The sequence below is a fragment of the Balaenoptera borealis genome (genome assembly GCF_965194805.1).
Source record: "Balaenoptera borealis genome assembly, chromosome: 8".
NCBI classification, from domain to species: Eukaryota; Metazoa; Chordata; class Mammalia; order Artiodactyla; family Balaenopteridae; genus Balaenoptera; species Balaenoptera borealis.
Window position 1 is genome coordinate 15,527,916 of NC_138865.1, and position 26,392 is coordinate 15,554,307.

General features: G+C 49.8%; 1 protein-coding gene across 13 annotated transcripts in view; it reads left to right on the plus strand.

Moving 5' to 3' along the window:
* Positions 1-26,392, plus strand: part of PEBP4 (phosphatidylethanolamine binding protein 4) — a 269,036-nt gene that overhangs the window by 177,555 nt on the left and 65,089 nt on the right. For 9 of the 13 annotated variants that reach the window (XM_082401982.1, XM_082401983.1, XM_082401989.1 and 6 more), the window contains one exon: positions 18,002-18,037. The exons of 3 other annotated variants lie outside the window; for them this stretch is intronic. In XM_082401982.1, the coding sequence (XP_082258108.1) occupies positions 18,002-18,037 (36 nt within the window). Of the gene's footprint in view, positions 1-18,001; positions 18,038-22,774; positions 23,264-26,392 lie in introns of those variants that run through there. One more of the 13 variants, XM_082401992.1, reaches the window with a different exon arrangement.

Genomic DNA, 26,392 nt, shown 5'->3' on the forward strand with positions numbered 1-26,392 from the left:
CACGGTATTTTAAGAAAGACAGTGAACAGCATGACTGAAACAACCAGAAAGGTGAGGCTCTGTAGAAACCACAGCAGGCGAGCGGGGATGGCTGGCCTGTTGGAACCACCAAGGGAAGCCATGAGAACTGACTTTCAGGATCCTTCAAAGATTTCTTTTAAAATTTGAAGAAATCGAATTGGAAAACAGGGAAGTCCTGCTGTGCTCTACTGGGGAGAATTAGAACCAGTGGGTGAAATTTACATGGAAGTCAGTTTGGACTCCATATGAGAAAGAACTTTCTAAGAACTTGAACTGCCTAAGAACTGAGCACGTACTCCACACTGGAGGGAGTACTTAGCACTGAAGGTACTTTGTCACGGGTGACCCAGGAATGTTCCCCCCCAATCCCCCCCCCACAGGAGGTAGAGCAGATGACCTGTAAGATGTGCCCCTTGGTGTCTATAGTGTTTCCACCTGCCATATTGCCCTTCCTGGGTAGAGATACTCCTTTTAGAACTTATATCCTTATAACATTATTGTTAACAACAATAATGATTAAAGAAGGAAGAATAAAAGGAAGGAGAAAAAGGAAAGGGAAGAGGAAGAGAGAAAAGAAGGTAAAATATTTGCACGCTTAGCATGTCGTGCTGGGCACTGTGCTTTCATGAATTTCTCATTTCATCCTCACAAAAGCCCGAAGAGGAAGGTAATCTAGACAAGAAAATTAACGCCTAGAGGGGTTAAGTGACTGTCCAGGACCCCGCAGCTGGTGAGTGACTGACTGAGGTTTGAACGCAGAGCCTGCACGCATAATCATGACACCACATTAGGTCTCCAGAGTTTAGGTAGATTCCAACCCCTGCTACCCAGGCCTGGCCCCTGTGACAGCTTATGTCAGGGCCAGGTGCGGCTGCTAAAAGGCAGCGGTGCTGGTGTGAGCGGTGCGGTTTGAGGTTCCTGGCCCCCTACCCTTCACCTCCATTGTTGGCCGTGCCCACCCCAGCCGTAGCACAGCTCTGACCCTGGGCCGTAGAGCACGGACCTGGGAGGCAGCTTCTCCGACTTAACTGTGAGCAAATTATTCACCACTCTGAGTCTGTTCCCTCAACTGTTAAAGAGGACACTAGCAAAAAAAAAAAGAATTTTATAAGCCACATAGGCATGTATGCAAAAAATATCATTTGTCAAAAAAAAAAAAAAAAAGAGGACACTAGCATCAAATTCGCAGGAATGTTGTGAGGACACAATGAGATAAAATGTGTAAAATACCCAGCACCTGGCACTTAGTAGGCGCTACCTACTTGCTGGTTCTCTACTCCTTCCACCTACTATCACCGTAAGTCCTCCACAGGAAACTTAGGAAGTTGAGCCTTTGGTAGTAAAGAGCTTATGTCACTCCCAAGAGGTAGAAAAGGGCCTGGCTGGAGAATGAACTGTCCACATGGTTATCACTTAAAAGACCTTAAGGGAAAAAAGCCATCGCAGGCAGAGGATGTAACCAGGAAGTGGTGGGACCAGCTGTTTAACCTGCACTGTACTCAGCACTGTGGCTATTAAAAAATAATAATGTAAGACACACATGATAGATAGATGATAGATACATACATAGATAGATAGATACATAGATAGACAGAGAGATGATAGATACATACATAGATAGATACACAGATAGATGATAGATACATACATAGATAGATACATAGATAGATGATAGATACATACATAGATAGATAGATAGATACATAGATAGACAGATAGATGATAGATATATACCTAGATAGATAGATACATAGATACACAGACAGATGATGGATACATACATAGATAGATACATAGATACATAGATACACAGATAGATGATAGATACATAGATAGATACATAGATACACAGATAGATGATAGATAGATAGATAGATACATAGATACACAGATAGATGATAGATACATACATAGATAGATAGATACATAGAGAGACAGACAGATAGATGATAGATAGATAATTGGATGAATAAATGTTAGGTGGATTTAAAATGTGTTTTTTCTGCTCCCAGTTGGAAAGACAGGGCTAATGTACAGGAAACAGAGAGCAGAACTCACGGGGTGTTAGCATCAACTCAACTGGGCCCTTTAGACTCAAATAGCTGTCAGAGTTCAGATCATTCTCCCCTTTGCAGTGAGGCAACTACTCCTCCTTCAAGGCTCAGCTCAAATGTCACCTCCACTGAAAAGCTTGCTCTGACGCCCCCAGACTGAGTTAGTCAGTCCCACCCTGGGCTCCTACCACACTCAGTCAAACCTCTGTTAGCATCCTCGTCATATGAGTTTGTTATTATTTATGAGTCTCTTTTCCCTATTAGACCATGAGTCCCTAGAGGGCAGAATCGTGTCTTATATCCTGAGCACTTAGCACAGTGCCCAGAACATAGAAGGCCCTCAGTCAATGTGGCATGAATCAATGAATGAAGGCATGAAGGAATGAATGGATAAAAGAATGAAGGAAAGGATGGATGGATGGATAGATGGATGGATGGATAGATAGTGGCTGGGCAAGTGAATAGATGGCTGGATGGGGTGATATCATATTGTGATGACTTCACAGTGGAGATAGGAGTTGTGCTGGGGTTTGAATTATGAGCAGGCCTGGAAAAGTCAAAGGATATAAGAGACTGCATTCCAGGAAGAGAACAGAATAACCAAAAGCTCAGACATTTGAATGGGGTAGAAAAAAAGAATCGTAAATATAGAATTAAAAGCCAAGATGGCTGAGCTAATTAAGGCCCTTAGCACCTCTCCCTAGATAGTTATTTCAAAAGCCTTCTAACTGATCCCCCTCCTATAACCTCATCCCCTACAAAAGTATCTTTCCTTCATGGGTGATGCTTCTAAAACTGAAATATGATCATGTTACTCCCCTAGTTGAAGCCTTCAGTGACTTCTCAGTGTCTCAGGACAGAGATAAATAAACAAGGCCCCACAGCAGTGGTTGTCAATCCCAGATGCATCCTTCCTTCCTTCCTTCCTTTCTTCCTCCCTCCCTCCCTCCTTTCCCTCCTTTCCCTCCCTCCCTCCCTCCCTTCTTTCCTTTCCTTTCGCCTGGTGGGTTCTACCCTGCTCGAGGGTCACCTCTTCTGTGGAGCCTTCCGCCTTGCCCACCTTCTCTTCTCCCATGGTTCTTGGGACTTAACTCCATCCTAACCCTCTCTACTCTGTACTGTAGTCATTGATTTACTTCTCTGCTCCCCTCACTACACAAGGCACTCTTCACTGGAAGAATCTGACTTTATAAACATTTGATCTGCAGCGCTTGAATGAAACCCATGGCCTAAGATGTGCTGAACACATGCTGAAGGAATGAATGAATGAATGAATGAATGAACAGAGGGTGGTCTGACTGATGCAGAAAAAGGGAATTTATAATCTTCAATGATCTAAAAGCCTCTACTTCTATGATGGATCTAAGATTATATTAACTTTCTTAACTCTTGCATTATGGTTTGACATTCTATTATTAGCTTAAAATTAGCTTAAAAATTAATGAAAACTCCTCTGATCTTTTCCCTTCATGAACTCCTGCTAGGCCAGATCTTCCCCATTCTGTGCTTGTGCAATTGATTTGGAACCTAACTATAGAACTTGAGATTAATCCCTATTAAGTTTAATTTTTTTCAATGCAGGCCCATCCTTCCAAATTTGCCAAAATTAACTGTTTTATGTCACCCTTCATATTAGCGGTTCCTTGAAACTTTGGGTGCCCTACAAGTTCAGTGAGCATGCTATCTATAAAGATACTGAACAAGGTGGAGCCTACGGGAGAATCCCATGGCATGTCACTAGGGACTGCCCTTGAGCTTGACACTAATTTATGAGTCAACACTCTTCAGGAATGGTTTGTTAACTAAGCCACAAACCCATCAAACACCACAGTCATTGAAACCATATTTGCCCACAAGGCTACCATGATTGACTTGGTCTAAAGCCTTGGTCGGTCAAGCTGTACTGTGCTTACTTAGCACTTTCTCCTGGTCCACTGGACCACTGCATTCATGAACAAAGAAATCTGAGCGGTCGGGAGTGACTTGTTTTCAGTGAGCCTATGCAGACTCTGTTCAGTGTTTCCTCTGTTGTCTCAGACCATCTGCTTATTAAATTGTTATGGAATTTTGATGTGGATTGATATTACACTCACCAACCTAAATTCAGGAATCCACATTTTCCTTTCCTGTTTCTCTAAGTGACTCTGTGGTCATAAATCTCAGCTCTTTCTGGACCTCGAAGGTGTCATTCATCTAGAGATCTTAACTCCTATAAAGCAACTAAGTGTTTGCAGGTTACGGAAAGGCTTCTTAGGGAGAGGGGCCCGAGCAAGTAATGGTCCATAGCGGCCTGAGACACACAGAAGGGTTGAGACACCGCATGCAGCTCGGCAGGAGCACCACGGGGGGTGGTGTGGCAGGCAGAGCCAGAGCCTCAAAGGCCTTTAATAATACACGGACCAAGATGCAGACTATTATACATAGGATGGATAAACAACAAGGTCCTACTGTAGAGCACAGGGAACTATAGGCAATATCCTGTGCTAAACCATAATGGAAAAGAAAATGAAAAAGAATGTATATACATATATATATATATATATACACATATATATGTGTGTGTGTGTGTGTGTGTATAACTGAGTCACTTTGTTGTACAGCAGAAATTAACACAACTTTGTAAATCAACTATACTTCAATAAAATTTTAAAAATAAATGAATAAATAAATAAATAAATAGGCCTGTGTCCAGGCCTGGGCAGGGAGTTTGGCACATGGGCTGTTGGAGGATTTTAAACAGGAGGATGAAAATGACTTTGTGTTTTTAATGGTCACTCTGACTGCTGCAGAGGGTGGTAGCAGGGTGACCACAAGAGGCCCTTTGTCCTTCGGGAGGGATAAGGGCGGCTTGCACCAAGGCGAGAGCAGTGGACCAGAGAGGACAGCTTCGGGTCTTTAGTGACGCTAAGAGCCAACAGGGCCCACCGATGGATTCGAGGCGGAGGGTGAAGGGTGGTCCAAGGACGGCTCTTAGATCCGGGGCCTGAGCGAAGGGCAGCGCCTTCCCTTAGATGGGGAACACTGGAGGGTGGGCAAGTTGGGGTGTGAGGGTGGAAATCTCACGTTCTGTCCCAGACCTGTTAATTCTGAGATGCTCCTTAGATCTCCCAGTGGAGATTTCAAGTAGGAGATTGAAATGAGTCTGGATGTCGGGAGAGATGCCCAGAGAGGAGGCCTGGCGTTGGGCTATATCAGGGGGAATTGACAGCCCTGGGTCTGATAGGAGGGAGGCGTCACTCAAGAAGAAGCCATCTGCCAGGCACTGGGCAAGAACTTGGGTGCGATGGTCTCTCAGCTCCTTCCTCCAGCTCTGAGCTGCTGGGCTTTCATAAGTGAGCCTGACACCAGCCTGCCTGGAGCAGAGCATCACACTGGGAGGGGAGGGGAGAGCGGCCGCGAGGCAGGGGCTGTGGAGGGCTCTGGAGGCTCTGAGGAGTCCGTCTACTTAGCAGGAGGCCGGGCGACTCTTTGGAGAGAGTGTGGGACCAGGACTCTGAAGACTGGCATGCTGGGTCACTTGCTGGCTGGGAGACGCTGCTCCAGGGTCTGCCCTTCTGGGGGCCTCTATTCTCTCACCTACCGAATGAGGCGGTTAGACGGGTGATAGGAGCACCGGGGCGAGTCTATGATTTTTTTTTTTTTTCAATTAATTTATTTATTTATCTTTGGCTGTGTTGGGTCTTCGTTTCTGTGCTAGGGCTTTCTCCAGTTGCGGCAAGTGGGGGCCACTCTTCATCGCGGTGCGCGGGCCTCTCACTATCGTGGCCTCTCTTGTTGCGGAGCACAGGCTCCAGACGCGCAGGCTCAGTAGTTGTGGCTCACGGGCCCAGTTGCTCCGCGGCACGTGGGATCTTCCCAGACATGGGCTCGAACCCGTGTCCCCTGCATTGGCAGGCAGATTCTCAACCACTGCGCCACCAGGGAAGCCCTATGATTCTTGATCCTCTAATCAGCAGTCCTCAACCTTTCTTTGCGCCAAAATGTCATTCACATGCGCAACACACTTCCCCTGGGCCTCCCGGCACGTAAAGCAAGCTCCAGGTTCCTCGCAATTCCCCGTGTACTTGCCCTCCCGGTCAACAAAGCGTCTGGAGCACGGGAGAGAGTGAGATCGTTAGAGGGAGGATGTAGAAGCTGCTCCCGTTTATTTTAAAAGGTAAACCACTCGCGGGAGCTTTGTCCTTAGCAACACCCTCCTAGGAACCTACTTCCCTAGTGATCTACGCCCCAAGGTCGGCACCCATGTCAGGTGGGTGTTGCAAACTTCAGCCATACACCTTAGGGAACCAGAGTGGGCCGGTGGGCAGGGCGGGGCCTGAACAGCTCTGGTCGGGGAGCATCAGCCAGCCCGCGGCAGGAGGCGTGCGGGGGGCGTCTGCAGGGATGCAGGCCCCAGAGTGAGCCACGGGGGCAGCGGGAGGGGAGGAAGGCCCGGCGCTTCCCAGGGTTCTCCTGCCAGCCTCGGCCCAGAAAGACACAGCGGCACCGGTATGGAGAGATCGGAGGCCGAGGCGGCAGGAAAAAGCGAACCTCCTCCCCGCAGGGGGCTCTGTTGCTTCCCAGACAGACAGAGAGGAGGAAACCACAGTCCAGAGTCTTAGGGCAGAATCTGGGGCTCTGCTTGGGTGTGGGTGAGGGGCGGCCAGGAGGGACTTAAATAGGGTGCAAGACAGCGCCCAGAGCTCCTTGGGCTACTGGCCTGTCAAGCCCTTGGCTAAGAATTCGCGTTTTCCTTTCAAAGAGGGTGGAAGTCACTGTTTTCTTGTCTCAGTTGATGAACAGATTCTGGGTGGCAGGAGTCACCATAGAAACAGGTGCTATCTTAAGCAAATGAGCCTTATTAACCTTAAGAGTGGTGGAGTTTTCACAAGATTGCACATATAGGGTAGGAGGGAGAGCGGGGTTTGGCGGGGGGAGGGCCGACGTGGCCGGGGAGCCGTGCCGTTGCGGCTCTGGGTGTGGATGCGTGTGCTCGCGTGTGTGCACGTGTGCGTGTGTGCACGCGTGTGGGGACATGTCTGCGTGTGCTCTTGCAAAACCGTTCCCCGGGGAGCAAGCTCACGTTCTATCTTTTCCCTGAGAAACGCACACGCCCCCCAGAGAAACCTCAGCCTCCTTGGGAGCTGGCCTCCAGGTAGAAGAGGTCAGAGCCCTGCCTCCACCCCTGACTCTCTCTCCCGGGGCTGCTTCCAATCCCTGCCTCGACCGCACGTCAGGTGCCTCCCTGGGGGCCCACCGCCGGTAAGCAGGGCGCTCTGCTGCAGGCGGCAGTGCGGTGCAGTGGTGGGAGTGGGGATCCTGCCACGGGGTGGACCTGGGTCCTTAAAGCCGCTCTCTATTTCTGAACCAATGACCCGCCTTCGTGAACCCCGATCTGTAAAAAGCAAAAAACACCATACACTTCACAGGGCTGATGAGAGGACCTGGGTTGACGCGGAGCATCTGCCCCCGCCCTCCCCCTGTGATGGGCCTCCTTTCCGGGGTGAGGAAGTGGGTATCTCCCCACAAGCACAGCCGTGACCTGACAAAGATTTTCCAAAGCCAAGGTTCATCTTTCCCAGCATCTCCTTATCATATAGGTTTCCACTCCTGCCTGCTGTGATGTTAGGACAAAGAACCTGCCCTCAGGGAGCTTACCGTCATTTGGTGGGGAGGGGGAGGATTTGAAGACTAGGGAACACCACCAGGAAGTAGTGAACTGGGTAGAGAGAAGACCTACAGCTGCTCAAAGGGAGCGGGCAGGGAGGGGGCAGCTGAGGAGGGGTGGGCGGGTCTTTGAAGGCCAGGTAGGACTGGGGAAGCAAGGAGGAAATGTCTAAGAAAACAGAGTGTATATTCACCCCTTGAGGCAGACTCAGCCAAATTCTGGACTGTTCCTAAGTCGTGAAAGGTAAATAGGAAATTGGCACTCTCCCACAGGATCTGGGAGTTGTGCATATTGGCTCCAAGAAGCTCGTCTGCTGCCCTCTGCAGCCCCACCTTGGGCAGGACACTCAGCCCACCCTAGTCTGGCTCCAGTTCCGGGGAGTAAACCTGAACCGCCATTCCAGGGGCTCTGAGGACCAGTCCTGTGAAGCCCCGCCACGTGTACCCAGGGGCTATGCCCTGGGAAGGCACAGCATGAGGGGGACCTTTTATTTTCCTTTGCCCAGAGGAGTAAAGGGTCCCGACACATGCCTGAAGCTGGGACGGGGTTGGCAGCCTGGAGGAGGGACTGCTTCCTGCTTCATAGATTTCTAGATCTCCAGAGCCGGAAGGGCCCTCAGATTTACGTGGTCCTGCTCCTCCGTTTTACAGATGAAGAAGCTGAGGCCCAGAGTCATCTAAGCTCACTGGTGCGGAGTGTGGACCAAAATTGAGGAGTCCCAGCTTTTAATCCTACCGCTCACTTCAAGCTTGCTGAATGAGCACAGCCGCCGCCTGGCACGTGCCTAAGCCACTGGGCAATTAACCAAGTCCAGGGAAGGAGAAAGGGAGCATTTATGCTGGGCTCCCAGCTCTCACATCCTCTCTGTCTCAAAATCAAAGTTTGGCATTTTGTGAGCTTCACCTGGTCCCAGCCAAGGACTGCAATTTTAGTAGTTCCAGGAACGTTCTCCCAGTCTACCCATGCCTTCCTCCCAAATTTTCTTCCCCATTGGCTTTAGAGGCGCCTGAAATTCCTTAATAGCGGAGAAAGAAAGCATCATACCGCAGTTGAAGGTGAGGCTGAAAGGGCTGCTTACTGGGACCGACAAGGCCCAAACTGTAAGTGGCAGTAAAAAAAAATACTGGAATTTGGCTGGGCCACTCAGAGGAAAACAGAGCAGGAGGTCACTGGGCAGTGATGGAAAGCGAGGTCTGGGGGAGATGGAGCAGAAAAGGAGAGTCAGAGGAAAAGAGGGGGATCTGAAGCTACCTCTGTCTCCCCCCAAGGTCCACGCTCTTTCCTCTGCACCAGCTGCCCAAACATGATGTCTGTTCCCTTCCCTCGTGTTTTGGTTGTACCCAGGATATAGAAGTGACTGAGTAATGACTCGGAGAAATCAATACCGTTAAAACAAGTTTTATTACTCACAATCGCCAAGAGAAGGGGGCATGTCTAGCCATGCAGGGTCACATGGGGAAGCACCAGTGTCAGTCAGGAGGCAGAAGGCGTGAGAGACAAGGATGTCCCAGGGACTTTACTATGGTTTCTGCAGGAAGGAATGGGTGAGGCGGGGTAGGCAAGTTTAAGCAATCCTAGGATTGGAGAGTTTGAATAATATCGGCAGACTCTGGGCTATGGGGGTGGTCTCTAGTACCTGACCTTCGAGTGATTAGGACAAGGGAATATTGGCTTGGTGTGTGAAAGTTAGACAGAAGAGTTGGTTGGGGGTACAGCCTCAGGGTTGACTGATTTGTAAATGAAAGGTGTATTTGCAGGTGAGTGGTTTGCTATCTCTAAGAATTAGCTAGCCCTGGGAGGGGCAGTCTCTCCAGGATTAGCAAGCCCTCAGGATGTCAAAGCATGAGAAAAATACAGAAAATCAAAGACATGATCAATACACCTGGAAACCCCCTTCTCTCCAAAAGCTGCTCTTTTTTAAAAGTTCTGCTCAAAATCCACGTTGTTCAGCGTGCCTTCCTTGTGGCTCCAAGACCCTTCCCCTTCTCTGGCCACCCACTTAGCATTTTGTGCCGTGCAATTTACCACCAGATTCCAGGCTGTCTTGTTTCCTAGTTGTCCCAGGGCACGTGCCCTAGTTTCCCAGCCTCCTGGGAAGACTCTGCTTGCCCTCTTCCTGCCCCAGTGCACATCTGACCCTCTACCCAGAGCATGGCCATTCTTCTTGGCATCAGCCCTTGCCAGCTACTCTCCTGGCTGTGGTACTTGCCTGCTCACCTCGCCTTTCATGCTGTCATCCCCTGGCCAGGCTGTCACACTACACTGCGTCGTCCCACCGACAGACGACAACAAGGCTCTCTTCCTCGGGTCCTCTGACCACATAGACCCTGCAGCCGTCTGCCAACAGCCTCCTGCAACAAACATGCACCCTCCACTGACTGCCACTTCTGCTCGCCACCGACTCCCAGCTCAAGCCTCTTTTCTTGCCATCCCCCTACCAGAAGTATCCTCTCCCTTCTCCTCTCCCAAATCAAAGCCTCCTCGATTTCCAAACTCTGCTTAAAGCCCACTACATCGCCTCTGAATCACACTGAACTCCTGTCACCTGGTTCACTGACTTTGAGCTGAACCATTCATCTCCCTGGACCTTGGTGCCGTCCCAGGTACAATGAGCAGTTGGCCAGCATGGTCCCCTAGGCCCCTTTCAGCTCTAACCATCTGGGGTACTGACACTCTCCATTTCTCCTTAGGCAGCATGTAGGCAAAGAATAGGGCTCTTATGCCTGGCATGTCCTCTCCACGGAGCCAGTGCAGAGCACGGCCCAGAGGAAGCCTCCTCAGCTGCTTTCTAATGACCAAACTGTCCATAGTTATAATAGCTAGAGAATTCCATTCAACTCAACCATGATTTACTGGACACGCCTTCTGAGTTCAACTCTCTGCTGGGCATTGTGGAGGCTCTAAAAGAATAAGATTAAATTCCTGCCTTCAAGGAACTCAAAACTCAATGGGGAAATGAATTACATATGTATACACATATACATGACGTTTGAGATTTACCAAGGAAACTGGGTGCGTTTATAGGTTAAAGAGCCAACTTGAGTCACTGCTTTAAATCCTTACTTTGGATTTGCCAATACTCCACTCTAAATATCTGACAGTATGCCAATGTGAACCCATCAGAAATATTGAGTGTCCAACATGGTGCAGGCGCTGTAGTGACCACCTTGGGCTCAGAGATCACACCTTTGGGATTTGGCCAATACGTTTCCAATTTTAAATATCCCCTCCTGATTGCCCTCTTAACCATAGGAATGCTCAGAAATTCTCACATTTCAGCATACAAACTACACCTCCTTAGTGTATTGATCATTAGTTTATTTATTTATTTATTTTTGTCTGTGTTCGGTCTTCGTTGCTGCACGCGGGCTTTCTCCAGTTGTGGTGAGCAGGGGTTACTCTTTGTTGCGGTGCGCGGGGTTCTCATTGCGGTGGCCTCTCCCGTTGCGGAGCACAGGCTCTAGGCACACGGGCTTCAGTAGTTGTGGCACGTGGGCTCAGTAGCTGTGGCTCGCGGGCTCTAGAGCGCAGGCTCAGTAGTCATGGCGCACGGGCCTAGTTGCTCCGCGGCATGTGGGATCTTCTCGGACCAGGGCTCGAACCCGTGCCCCCTGCACTGGCAGACAGATTCCCAACCACTGCGCCACCAGGGAAGACCCGATCACTAGTTCATTGATAAATAAACTGTCCAATAAATGTGAAAATTTTCAATAAATGTGAAGAATTTCAATAAAAAAAGAACTTTCACAGGGAGGATGAAAGACTTTAATATATGGAGAGATATCAGAAGTTCATAAATCAGTATTTTCCAAATTAATTTTCACATGTGCTCCTTGTCGATTAAAAAAGGGATTTTTATAGGAACTCGACAACATGATTTTTATTGGAACTTAAGGTTACTTGTAGATATTAATACATGTTATAAAACTACAATTATTAAAAAGGATGGTACTGGTGAGAATATACACAGACATATTATTGATACAGAAGAGAAAGATCTGAAAAAGATTAAAATACTCAGTGTCTGATAAAGGAATCATTTTAAGACCAGTGGGGAAGAATTGATTATTCCATAAGTGTTAAGGGGATGATTGGCTAATCACTGGTGGGGGCGGGGGGTGCGGATAACATTGAAGCTCTTTCTCATAATCAAAATAAATTCTAAATGGATTAAATATTTAAATGTTAATAATTAGACCATAAAAGAACCAAAAATATATATACATTTGTTAGTATTTCTCTGATCTCAAGATAGCAAAAGACCTTTTAACATATATTTGCAAAGACAGAAGCGAAATAGTTGATCAATTTGTTCCCATAAAAACTTCAAACCTCCATAGATCAAAACCTCCTCAGACAAAATTGAAACACGATCAACACATTGGAAAAAATTGTGATATAGACAACAAAAGATTACTATCTTTAACATATGAGTCACTTAAAAATCAGTAAGATAATACTGCAATTGTATGTTACTCATGAGCTGTTGGAAGGAACAAAGGGAAAAAAGCAGTATAGAAAGTACTCAGGGCAATGCCTGACACACCCTCAATAAATGACATACACACAATAAATGTTAGCTGTTATTAATTTATTTTGTAATAAATAGAAAAATGGGCAAAAAGACAGAAATATGAAGTTCTTTAAAAAGAAACACAGAATGAACATATGAAAAATGAAGACCTACACTGGTAGTCAGAAATGCAAATGAAAACAAGAAAGTGTTGATACCTCTCCCTCACCCACGCCAGCTGCAGCCATTATCTGGCAATGTTTGGGGTTTGTTTCTTTTAAAAAAAAAAAAATGATAATAATAACACCAGAGTCCTCTCACATAGTGCTGATGGGAGTGTAAATTGTAAAAAAACCCTCTTGCAGGGTTATTTGGCAGTGTGTATCAAATATCACACGCCTTTAAGATGTACGTAGCCTATGACCCAGCAATCTCCTTCTAGAAATTTATACTAAGGAAGTTATAATGGATGTGAGGAGCAATTTATCCACATAACAGTGTTGCTTATAATGGTGAAAAGTTAGAAACAATCTATTTGTCCAAAAGCAATGATGGGCAAATAAATTATGGTCTGTGGAATATTATGCAACCATTAAAATGACTGCAGATCAATGCGTAAGGACATCAATAAAATACTCGTGCCATATTGTCACATGACAAAGAGAAGAAAACTAAAAATAATTACATAGAGCACAATCCAAAATTTCCCAAAGAAATTGGAAAGGGTACACACCAAAACATTCATAGTAGTTAGTTAGGTCAGGGTAGTAGAGTTATGCGTGATCCTTATATTCTTTTTTGAGCTTAAATCTTTTTCTAAATTTTCTATAATATGTATTTTTTTTATAATCAGACGTTAAATGCTATTTTAAAAAAGTTAAATCACAGGGCAAGAGAATATGATCATCCCAGCTATGCGGGAATATAAAGAGAATTAGGTAAGGTCCCTATTCCAAGGAGTCTGTGGCTTCTTTGGGGAGCATTTAAGCATCATCTCTGATGCAGAGCCTGAGAACCTTCTTGCTCCCCCGCCAAGCCCCCCACTGCCTGCCCCCATGGTGCCCTGTGCACACCTCTGTCATACACCTGGCCCTCGTAATTACGGTTTGCTCTCCTGCCCTCTTACTAGGCTGGCAGGTCCTCATGGGCAAAGCTACGGTCCTTCATTTTTGTGTCCGCCAGAGCACAGGGCCAGGCGCTGAGTAGAATTTCCCCACGTGTTCTTTGAAAGAGCAAAATAAGCTTAGAACAAAAATGATAGCTATCAACATAAAGCAGAACATAATAAGGGCTGGTGAATTGCACAGACAGTAGGATGTCATAAGAGGGACACTTTTGTTATGCCTGGGGTGAGCAGGGAAGGCTTCAGGGAGGAGGAAGATGTTGAAAAACACCCAAAAACAAGGATGGGATATGCGGGTCCCACCCACCCTTCCCCGGGCTCTTTTACCTACACCGTAAAACCACCCAAAAGTATTCTAGTGGGGCATGGCCCTGCAGCCCTGAGAGGTCACCTGTTCAGGGAATCCCAGTGCCACCCTCACTTGCTATTGTTCCACTCAAATGGACTGTCTCTCCTGTATTAAAAGGACACTGGGCTTCCCTGGTGGCTCAGTGGTTAAGAATCCGCCTGCCAATGCAGGGGACACGGGTTCGAGCCCTGGTCTGGGAAGATCCCACATGCCGCGGAGCAACTAAGCCCGAGCACCACAACTACTGAGCCTGAGCTCTAGAGCCCACGTGCCACAACTACTGAAGCCCGCGTGCCTAGAGCCCGTGCTCCGCAACAAGAGAAGCCACTGCAATGAGAAGCCCGCGCTCTGCAACTAGAGAAAGCCTGCGTGCAGCAACGAAGACCCAAAGCAGCCAAAAATAAATAAATAAAATAAATAAATTTATTAAAAAAAGGATACTGACCTACTGTATATATATCCCACCAGCTCACTTGACGGCTGTCGATACAGATTTCTGCACATTTGTTGGAAACCCTGTATTAAGACTCCAGTGGATGTTAGCCCCCCGAGGCAGGGGCTTTATCTAATTTGTTTATCACTTTACCCCCCCAGGGCCTAGGACAGTGTTTAATGAGTAGGAAGTGCTAATTAAATGTTTGTTGAATAAATTAAATATGATAGCTTAAATATTGGCATACAGGACTCTGTGCTGTATTACACATATATGTGATAAATACACACACACGCATATATATATACTTCCGTAGCTGCCTTGTGAATATGCATTATGCGTTTGTACATCAGATAAGTAGAGAACCCTAAAACAAATGTGCACACGTGAGCGCACACACGCATGCGCACACACATGCACAGAGAATTTGGGAAGATATCAAAAGGAGAAGCCCACAGCTTTCTCAGGAGTCAATTGCATCCTTTGAGATGAGGCTTCCAATAAAATAGAAGTTGGATGGTGTCACAGATAAATTTGCCTTTCTAAAAGCTCCCAAATTAAAATTTGAGAGAGGCTTGAGCACGAAAACAGGATGGCAATGACTCGTTATGAATTTGCTTTATTTGCGTGGCTCACAAATCCTCTCCGTACCATTTGGGTTGAGGAGGGAAAGCTGCAGATGCGAAGTGCCGAGGCTCGCCTCTACCTGGCTGCTTCCGGCCTACTTCTCAGCCCCACCACCTAAGGTTCTCAGGGAGCCCATGAGAATGCAGCCCCTTCCTCGCCCACCCCCAGCACACCCCCCAGAAGCCCGTGGAATTCAGCCTTCTCTGTGTGCTGGGGAGGCTGGTTGTCTGCCTGAAGGCAGTAGTTTAGGTTAATGGTGCCTGTGAAATTACCCAGTTTAGCTGACTATTCTTCTGAGCCTCTGGCCAATCAAAGGGCGCTGACTGCACCCTCCCCAACTGCCCTCCCCCCCCCCAAGTAAAAAAGTCACTGCTGTCACATTGTTCCAGCATCTTAAGCCCTGGGGGATCATTTTGTGTCCCAGTCACTCACAGATCCCAGCGCCTCCTGCTAAGGACTGTATTTAAGGGTAATGTAAACAGTTTGATCTTTAAAGTACCCTGGATGCATAATAGCTATACATAGTTCCTGAATTTTTATTCTAAAAACAATTAGCCAAAAAGCCCTTTTTATATGATATTTGCAACTACACTGACAGTAACAGCAATTAAACCCCGTCTGTTGGCTGAGAAGGGAGCCAACTCTCCGTTTCTCCAGAAGCCTGTAAAATGTACAAATTCGGAGCTAGAAAACTCAGCCTTCAAAGGTAGCCACAGGACCCTTCAAGGTCAGGCCCCAGCCCAGCTTTTATTTCCCCCTCCACCCCACGTGAACCCATCATTCCAATCAGCCACGGCCACGCTGTATTCCCAGTGTTTCTCCCACTGCTGAGCCTTTTCTGGGATGCTTTTCTTCCTCTTCCCTGTCTTAACCTGCTCGTCCGTCCTTCAAGCCACCTTTCAGACGCCCCCTGACTTACGAAGGCACCCTGGTCCACCTCCTCTGATTCCTGTGTCTGCCCGTTACGAGGACCTTCCACACGTCTGTGGGGCAGTCAGTTCCATGGGTCCCCGCTCCCCTCCGGACTGCAGTCTCCTTCAGGGCAAAAGAGCATCTGGCTCTGTGCCTGCGTGTGCGATGAATAAATGAATGAGTGAATGAATGAATGAATCATCTAACAGCCTGCACAACTGAAGGCTACGTTGAAGGCCGACAGAAAGAGGCTTCCAGATTGGTGGAATGAAGGCTGTGCTTCTGGGCTGAGAGTCAGAGATGGGGGTGTGAAGCAGGCAAACTTTACTTTAGACTTCATCCGCAGTGCTCACCCCTAAACATCGAGGTGCCTCTCACCGAGAGCTATCTTAAATTTCCTCTTATGCTTTCCTGATAGGGGGAATGTTTCCAAGTTCTTAACTTTTATCCATTTTTTGCTTTTATTCGACAAATATTTTAAGCAGTTACTCTGAGTCCCTCTATTCTAGGCACTCCGGTTGCATCAGTGCATGAAACTAAGATCCCTCTCCTCATGGAACTTACTTTCTGGAGGAGGGAGACAAACGGGCAGCAATGAGCTTAATAAATAAATGAATGAGTTGGTGTATTAGAAGGTGTTAAATACTAGGGGCGGGAAATGCAGAACAGGATTGTGGGGTGAAGGGGGGATGCACAGTTTGCAGGATTATATCTGTGCTCGGGGTGGGGATCATTGAGTAGGTGAGATTTGAATGAAGACTTGGGGGAAGTGATGGAGCAAGGCACGCAGAAATCTGGGAGGAGAGCCCTCCAGGGAGAGGGACCGGGCAGTGCAAAGAGCCTGGGGCAGGTACACGCCTGCTGTGTCCAGGGAAGAGCTGAGAGGCCAGTGTGGCTGAAGGCGGTGGGGGTGGGGGGGAGCGAGGAAGCATGGGAGAGGAGTTCCGGGAGGTGAGGGAGCCAGGTAGGCAGGGCCTGGTTATGGGCTCAGGCTTGCTCTGTGTATGTCATGTACCAGGAGGCAGTGAGTGGGCAGCTGAGCAGAGGAAAGAGCGTGTTTTACTTGGGTTTGAGCAGGATCCCTCTGGCTGCTTTGGGCAAGGGGTAGGAGCAGGGAGACTTGTCAGGAGGCTATTGCAGTGGCCCAGGCAAGGGATGACAGAGTGGCCGTGGCGGTCAGCAAGCGGGCCATAGGGCCAGAGAAGAAGCCAGGCCTGACCCCTCTGGCCTGCGTTAGAAAGACGGTGCGGTGTTACTGCATTAACATGAACGACAGGGCGAGTGCAGCCGTCTCCCCCCAGTTTGGCTGGGTGACAATGAAATGCTGCAGTAGCCCAGACAGCCCTGCACCCCTCGAGCAGCCTTGAGCGATCCGGCCCCAGGGTGTGCAGGGAATGGAGGAGTCCATGACCCCCCCCCCACCGCCCCAGAGTACATAGGAATGCAGTCACCTCGTAGATCTCAGTGGGGCGGGGCTCTGAGGGCCACATGCAGCCATCAACCGGAGGTTGTTCTAGACCTGGTCCCCCAACCCCATCCCCGACTAGTGACTGTCCTAGACTTTCCACTAAGCTTGAACTTCTTCATCTGAAAAGTGAGGAGGTTGGGCCCCCTGACCTCTAGGGTGAATTCCACTTCTAAAATTCTCTCATTTCAGAATATCTCCACTTCCTTGACTCTGTGACAACCTACTTTCCTAATGACTTCAAAATTCACATGAACACACGTGGTGTATAACTCTGTCTTTCTGTTTAGTTTTTTTAGTTACATTATTCCAGATAATACTGTACTTACTTGCCAAGAGAAGGAAAAAATGACATTAATTAAAGATTTGGTCTGTGTCCTAATCAAAAATTTTAAAAATGAATGTATCATACTGTACATTCTGTAACATAGCCTGCTTTTTTACTTAGCAATATATCATTAACATTTTCCCATGTCAACACATATTCTTCTAAACCATGATTTTTAGTGCAGAAGTAGTTTACCATATGGATGTACTATAATTTACTCAGCCGATTCCTTACTATTGGACATTAGGTTGTATCTTTTTTCACAAACACTACAATGAACAAAGTTGTGAATACCCACTCTCTTTATTCACCTCAGCCGTGACTTTGTTAGAAGAACTTCTCAGGTCAGAGGTTTTACACGTTCAAAGGCTTTTTGGTAGATATTACTAAAACGCCACCCAGAATTTAGAATTTCTGTCAATTTGGAATCCATATAGCATCATAGCATATGAACAAGCATAAGGACAATCCAATTTGAGAGCTGAAAGAAGACCTAGCACTGCAATGATCCAGGCCCTTCCTCTTCCAGGTGAGGAAACTGAGGCCCCGGTTGCTGTGGGACGAGGTATGTGTCCCAAGCATCCCTGCAAGTGTGTGTGAGACTTTGAACCCAGCTGGGAAACACTGGATGCTGTGTGTGCCCCACCCAGCCCTGCCAACCTCAGTCCTCACTGCCAGAGGCTCCCAGAGCCCCCCAGCTCCAGCTACGGCCACCCCACTTCTCACCTGCCTTTCCCAGCCACGCTGCTTCTCAGAGCAGGCTGCGTGTGCAATTTCTCCCTCTTCACCACTGCCCCCCGCCCATCTTTCCTGTGCTGAAATGGTTCCAGCTTTGACCCTCTCACTGCCATATCTGAAGGAGACTTGGCGGTTCTCATCCCAGTGGCATCTCTGTCACCGGTAGATGACACCTACCATTTTGAAATGCACCTCTACCGTGATTTCCCTCCCAGATTCTCCCAGCCTCCCTTTCCTGTTAGGCTCTCCCAGGAGGAGATCGTCCATTCCCACGGCTTCCAGCGCACCCCATTACCTCTTCCTGAGTCCAGATCTGGGTGCCCGTTACCTGTGTGTCTCTCTGGGTGCTCTGCAAGCCCGCTCTCAAAGCATTCAGAATGAAACTGAGTATCTTCCCCGCTCTACTCCGCCACCCTGCCCCGCCCCCTCCTCCTCTACAACATCACAGCCACCCCAGAATCTTCCTGAGAGTGGGACCACTCCCCTACTTAACCCGTTGACTGGTAAACCCACACACCTTGGCATGGCCAGTAGGGCCCTCCCTGACCTGCCCGGCCTCCTCTCCAAGCCTCATTTCTCAGCAGTCCTCCCACCCCGCCCCCGACTCCCACCCCAGCAGTAGCAGCCTTCCTGTGCTCCTTCCTAGCAGATCGTTTGGGTCTTCCCTTCCCAGCGCTCAGCTCAACCCCATGATCTGCCTAGATCATCTTTTAAAGCTGAGCTTAAAAGCGTCATCCTGCGCAAGGCCTTCTTGTGCCAACCTTCTTTTAAGCAGCACTGAGGCCGTCTCCTCTCGGAAACCACCATGGCCCAGACGTTCCTCCATCCGGGAACTTAGCACAGGGGTGCCAGTAGCAGCAGCAGCAAGAGTGGCAGTAGTTTATTTTTCTGACTCAAGTGCTTGGGAGTAGATTCCATGTTTAATCCTCATCTCCAGTGTGTGTTTCTTTCTTTTTTTTAATTTATTTATTTTATTTTTGGCTGCATTGGGTCTTTGTTGCTGCGCCTGGGCTTTCTCTAGTTTCAGCGAGCAGGGGCTACACTTCGTTGCGGTCCCCGCGGGCTTCTCATTGCGGTGGCTTCTCTTGGTGTGGAGCACGGGATCTAGGCGCACGGGCTTCAGTAGTTGTGGCACGCGGGCTCAGTAGTTGTGGCGCACGGGCTTAGTTGCACCGCAGCATGTGGGATCTTCCCGGGCCAGGGATTGAACCCGTGTCCCCTGCATTGGCAGGCGGCTTCTTAACCACTGCGCCACAAGGGAAGCCCTCCAGTGTGTGTTTCTTGATTGAATAGAAAGGGCAGAGAAGAGCAAATGTTAGTGTTACTAGTTAACGCCTCTTGGCCATCACTGGCCAACTGGGAATCTATACAAAGCATAATTTCTGGCTGAAAGGAGAGGATGTGAGTACTGTTGAAACAAAAGTGACCTAACAAAATGCTGGTATCCCTGCTTCGTCCACTTCTGCCAATTCCCAGACCTGGAGAACGTCTACCAGGCAAGAGCGATTTGAGATTTTAAGACCCTGTGTAATTCTTGCCCTTCTGACCACGTCTGCAGTACAAACGCTGCATGCTAACTTAACTGACACATCTAGAAAAACAGACGCCAACTCTTCAAGTCCACTCACTGGATTGCATTCTTCCAGAATACTGCCCTTCTTCCTACCTGTGCAAATCCTGCACCCCTGCCAAGAGAGGCATCTGGGAAGTGTTCCTGGAGGGACCCACCTTGAATTAGAGGGATTAGAGGGACCAGCCCTCTTCCCTTCGCACGACTCCCAGGGCACTGGCCATCCATTCTTCCCATTGGCTCTCTTTCCCACGCTGCCTGCCACGGAGCTGTGTAAGGAGTGTGCACTCTGATGGATAACCTTTGATTAGTCAGTTGAAGATCTGACTGTTAGAGGGACAGGAGAGAAAGAGATTGTTCCCTCTCTGCACCGTCTAACTGCCGTGGCAACTTTTTTTTTTTTTTGCCGCACCACATGGCATGTGGAACTTCCCCAACCAGGGATAGAGCCCACGGCCCCTGCAGTGCAAGTGCAGAGTCTTAACCACTGGACCACCAGGGAAGTCCTGCCGTGGCAACTTTTAAAAAGGCACAAACAGATGGGTTTTCAAGTTCAGAAATATATCTAGCCTTTTCCCATAGGTCCCATCCTAATTCTAAGGAAAACATGGCCCAAATATTATAATGTACTAGAGCAGGGGTCCCCAGCCACCGGGCCACGGACCAGTACTGGTCGCTGCCTGTTAGGAACCGGGCTGCAAAGCAGGAGGTGAGCGGTGGGCGAGTGAGCGAGGCTTCATCTGCCACTCCCCATCGCTCACATTACCGCCTGAGCCACCCCCCCCCCCGCAACCAACCCGTGCAAAACTTGTCTTCCACGAAACCAGCCCCTGGTGCCAAAAGGGTTGGGGACCGCTGTCCTAGAGTACCCTTTCCTTGGTATCTCTAATCCAGAACCCTCCAGAATGGACGATTTAGCGGTTTTCTTGCTGGGAGACAAAAAGATGGACGAAGCGAGCGGGAGGGAGAAAGGGAAGGAGAGTCAGGATTTATTCCGTTTCTGCTCTGCACTGGGCACTGTCTGCACGTCCGTTATCTCGTTCCATCCTTGCTCAGCGCTGCGAGATGAGCATCAGCGCTGATGGACACACGAGGAGACCGGGGTGTGGAGGAGTTAATTCCCTTGTCCAGGGTCATGTAGCTGGTAGAGAGCAGGGCCGAAATGTAAGCTCAGCTCCAAGTCAACTTGGAGCCGCAGCGAGCCCAGGAAACTCCGCTCCACGTTCATCCATCCTGTCACTGCGTCCTCTACACGCTCATCAAAGGCTTATCGGATGCCAGATAGAATTTGTAGACGTTATCTCCTGGGCTCCTCACTGGACCCTGTATGGTAGCTACTGCTCCCATTTTAAATGAGGAAGCAGGCTCAGAGAGGACACAGGACTTTCCCAGGTTACCCTGCCAGGACCACTGCCCGGCCCTACCTCCCTAACCGGGCTTTTCCTCTCAATCCCCTGCCCCGATACGTGGAGCCGCGTCCATGGTGGGGCATCACGCAGCAGACTTGTCCCAAACCAGACTGCACCTCGACACTCAACCACATCCTTGCCTTTACAGTCTTACCCCATCCTGGAGATGTGGCCTCCTCGGAAATGCCTCATTGGAGGATACTTGGCATCTTGATATGGCTGTTCTGCTGTCCTGGGCGCTGGGCAGGAGGTGCTGAGGGAAGGTCTGGGTCAGGTTCCTAAAGGTGCCCCAGAAGGACAAGGGAAAATAACATGAGGACAGGGCAGCTCCCAATTCCATTGCCTGAGGCCTGGTAACCTTGGTGGTGGGCACCTGAGGGTCAATGGCTTTTTTCTCAAAAAAAGAGAGTAGTCAAGACATCACTGAATCTGGCCCTTGATCCTGTTTCCCCATAGTCCAAAGGAAATGCAGAGAGACATTCCCTGATTAAAGCTGACTCCATAGGGAGGCCGGGTCCCCATGGGTCTATGATAAGCTGTTCTTTTGTCCCAAAGCAGAGCCAAACGGGGTGACAAAGTGTTCTGAGCTCACCCAGGCCCTGAGGAAGCAGGCCCAGCCACAGCTCAAACCTGCAGGGCCTGTTTGTGGCCGCGGGCAGGTGCTGCGTGGCCTGCCTTGGCCCCCTGGCCTAGGCTGTGTCTCCAGCCCCCCAAAAAGGAGGCGGAGCCTCAGATGGGGCTCAGAGCACCTCTGATGGCCCTCCCCTCCCGCTCCCTGCTGTCCTCCTGGTGTCATCGCTATTGACAGAAGATTATGTAACCTCCAAGGAAAGGAGGTCTGGAGTTCTCCCCAAAGCGGCAAGTGAATCTGTTCTTGCTGCCGTCATTTTCTCAGCAGGAATCTGCTCCATGCAGACTGGATTTAGGGGCTTTTCCTGGATGCTTCTGTTTCATTTAACATGCAAGGGCTAATAACTTGTCACAATTCAATAAGGCGGTGGTTACAAACACCCGGGGCGGCTGCTTATTTAAATGCAGGTTTGTTAATTAGCTTCTCTTAACAAGGCGTGTGCTAAATCAGGCACCCGGCTGGCAGCACCCAAGCCTGGCACGTCTCCCGGGATGCAAGGTTGGCTACGGGGTCACGTCCAGTGGCTGCAGCAGGGCCAGAATTCAAGGCTAGGAGGCCCGTCCAGCCACCCCACTGCCTCAGTTTCCTTAAAAACAAGGCATCGATGACGAATCTTTAAAAACAGCTACAGGATAGCCACAGCCTGCCTCTTCCCGCCTGTCCTGGTCCTTTTTTCTGCCTTGGAGTCCTGAGTGCCTTCTCCCCTCCAGGCACGTAGTTTGTCTTTACTCTTGTTGCCATCCTACCTGATCCCCACCTCTTCCGCTGAGCCTTCCTTCACATGTTCTGCAGCCCTCTATGGCATCCGTCTCCTCTTACACATCACTAGGTACTCAGTTTTGGTAGCGGGGTACCAGTGATGGGGACAGAAGAAAACCAGTAAAGCTGGAGTGCCTGCTGCATGCCAGGATCCAGGCAGGCACGTCACATGACCCATCTCTGTCATCCTCACAGTGGCCTAGAGGTCTGGTGTCCTCGGCCTCCTGCGGTCCAGAGAGGTAGCCTTCCCAAGGTCACTCGGCAGCGAGGGTCCCTCTGGGCCTCGCCCTCCAGGCCTGGCTCCAAGACCTACACCCGCTCCACTCCTGGTGCACATGAAGTGCTCAGACAACAGGCAGTGAAGTGAGTGCCCCTCGCCCCTGCATCTCTCCTCTGAGATCTCACGGAGCACACTGACCCTGGTCGAATCCAGGAATCTGATTCCACCCAGAGCCTTCTGGCCTCTCCCGGACACCCGACCACCGGCCACAGAAAGCTGAGAGAGGCTGCAGGAGCAGCGAGGGCCCGGCCCCTCGTGCATCCCTCCAGGGCAGCTCCAGGCACCTTGGCCGGGTGAGGAAGCTGAGGCGGGGCCAAGGCCAGAAGGAGAGGGTGTAGAGACCCGAGGAGGCACTTCTGTAGACTCCTGCCGTTCCTGATTGGACTGCCATGCCCATCTCTCCTTACAGGGAAAGAGGATTAAAAGCACAAAGAGAACTGCTAGGCGTCATTCGCTTATTCTCAAGAAAGGACTGAGAAAAGATCTAAATATAGAAAGGGAATCAAAGTGAGGTCGGAACGGGGGAGACAGAGCCCTGAGAAGCCCCAGGTTGCCCAGCCCTTCCACAGAGAAGCAGGAGCCCGTCCCACATCCCTGGACCCAAACCTGGGGGCAAGCCTGGCTCAGCAGAGGCCGGGTGTGGCTGTGTGTGAAACGCCCCTTCAGCGCCTCTGGCTGAGGTTGAACCTAGGGTCTGAGCAGGAAGGCTGGGGTCACCAGGGGGACTTCCCATGGGCCTGGCAGAGGCAAACACCAGGATCCTGGAAAGCTGATCACTAGGTCACAGTCATTCAACACTGATCCTGAGGCGTGCTGTGTGGGGGGACTCTCACTCTCAGACACCCTAAGACAAGCTGCTTCCAAACCTGGGCCCGCCTCTGATAACAGGAAGGGCCCTTAACCCTTGGAAGATCGTAGACCCCAATCTGTTGAAAGTGCTGGCCCTCTCTCTAGGGAAATATGCAGGCAAGCATGCACAAATGTATACAAGTTTGCAATCTCTGGCCATTTACAGACCCCCCTCGAAGTCTGTTCATGAATCCTAGGTTAAGAACTCATGCTTTAAGAAGTTCTAAGAGACTTTGCTCCTAATTAGGACTCCTAATGTGTGTGAGGATAAGATTTTCTGTATGTGATCCGAGGATCCTGTCTGACAATTTGAAGCGCTCTAAAACTCTCTGATGGATGGTTTGGAGCTGACGGTTTGCACAATGCTTAGCACAGAGTGCGGTCTCTCCAGATTGGTGTTGAGTGAATGAGTGAAAGGTTCCTACATGCTGTGTGATTTGGTGCCATGCTGTTTTTATAATGCACACGATCGCCCTTCAGTGGTGGTATTGAACCCACTGGTCAGGGAGGGCTTCATATCATCAGGACCGACATCGGGACTTTGAAAGGGGATGTAGGAGGGCGCTCTGGGCACCTCTGCCCAGTGTTTCCAGCTCCGACCCCGAGGACTCTCCGCCTCACCCCGACTCCCACACCAAGTCTGTTTCCCAAGCAACTGGGCACCTCCATCCAGTCAAGGCTGACATGGGCAGTTTGGAGGGAGCCAGAGGGGATGGAAGGAAGGACATGACATGCCAAATCCTCCCCTGCCCCAAGACATTGAGAGTGAGCAGGGCGCCCGGGCCCGCAGGCCCTGTTCTTAGGGCGTGGTGTCAGCCGTGGATGTCCTGGGCCTCGCTGAGGTGGGCCCAGCTCTGCCACCTTCCCCCGCAAAGAGAACAGTGAGGAGAGCCAGCCATGTCTAAAGTTCAACATGGCACCTCCAGAAACGAGCTGGGGGCCCTGAGCCTGAGCCAAACTCCAGGCCTGAAAATGTGAGGGTCTAGAACAGGGGCTGACAGGCAGGGCGTTTGGTCTCCCAGATTTCTCCGGGTGGCTGGGCCACATGACAGTGCCAACGGAGGTGGGGAGTGGCTGTGTGGGAGGCCTGGGTACAGGGGGAGGGAACTCCTACCCCCGCCCAGGCCTTGGATCATTTGAAAGGCAAATGTGCCGGGTTGCCTAGGGAACGGAAGAAAAGGGACTTCCCTAGCACCGGTGACTAGTAAGGGATGGAGATGGGAGCTGTGATGCTGAGAAAATTGTTTCCAAAAAAAAAGTAAAAAGCGGTGACTAAGCAGCCCTGGTTATGTAAAGCGATCCCTGAGGAAGTGCGGGGAAAAGCCTGGAACCCACCCCCGTGTCCCTCCTCCCCACTCCCAGCCTGGTTCCTGCTGCCTTGGGGAGTTTCCACCAGCCCCTGGCTCCTCCCCTTCTCCCCGGAACTCCCCACTCCTCCACAGGACCCAGGAGGAGCCGCCCGGTCCTCAGATGGGGCTCTCACTGCCAAGAGCAACCGAATGTGATGGGCGGGGCACGGAGGAGGGGCTGCCTTCCCTGACCCGAAAGGGTCCGCTTGGAGCTATTCTGGGACCTCCGCTCAGAACAGGTTACTCCGGGTCAGCCCAACAGGTGGCAAAGGGTCATTTGCCTACCCAGAATCAGGGGCTGTTCCACTCTGAAGACAAGAGTTCCAGATTTGAGCCCCGACACATTGGTTGCTCACTGCGAACTTGGGCAAGTTACCGAACCTCTTGGAGCTGGTTTCCTAGGCTGTACATTGGAGCTAACATCTACCCAACCCAAACTTGTTGGGGCAATGCACTAAGACAACCCTTGCGCAGTTCCAGGCACAAGGCTGACGCGTGGCAGGCACTCGACATGTGTTAGTTTCCTTTCCCCTTAGCCAGGAACCCTAGAGACCCTGCTGTCCTTTTCTGGAAGGGAAAGTCTGCAGCTGGTCATTAGACTCACTGGGAATGCAAGCAGTCCAGCCATCCCTTCAGGGCTTCTGTTCACTTTCCTCCAGCTGATGAAGGGCTGCGGATCCAGGCCCCTTCTCTGCCTGTGGGCATGTGGCAGGGTGAGCCTGTGCCTTCAGGCCTCACATTTCCCACCCCGGGTATTCTCCCAGTTCCCAGGACCCTCCCTCTGGCTGCCTGGAGGGCATCCTCTCGAGAGCAGCCCAGGGGATCAGCGGGACCTCAAAGCACGTATGAAATGTTATCACCCCCAAAATCCCCATCAATGGTTTAGACAGAAATGCAGACGCCTCTGGCTCCCCCATTCTCCCTAACTGTGCATCCTTGGGGGTAAAGCAGACCTAGTTGCTCTGGACAAATAGATTTCAAGGCACGAGCTACTGTGGATCTCAAAAAGCTATGGAAAGGGTCTGGGGAACAAGAGCCTCTGTCACCAGTGAAAGTAACCGGGCCTGAGTGAAGAAGGAAACGAATCCATCACCTGCCGAAGGGTACCCAGGCAGCAACCCCACTTTTAACTACACCCAACAGACTTCTGTGACATCCGTCCCCTCTCTCAGGAGGGTCGCATGACCAATCGAAATTCCCAGGCTGTAGTTTAAGCCCTGTTTCCTCTCATGTTTCCTCCTTGGGAAATAAAAACAGCTAATCCCCTTCTGTATGCTTATATTTCATAAGCCCAAAATATGAAGAAAAACATCACTTAGGGATCAAGGCCTGAAA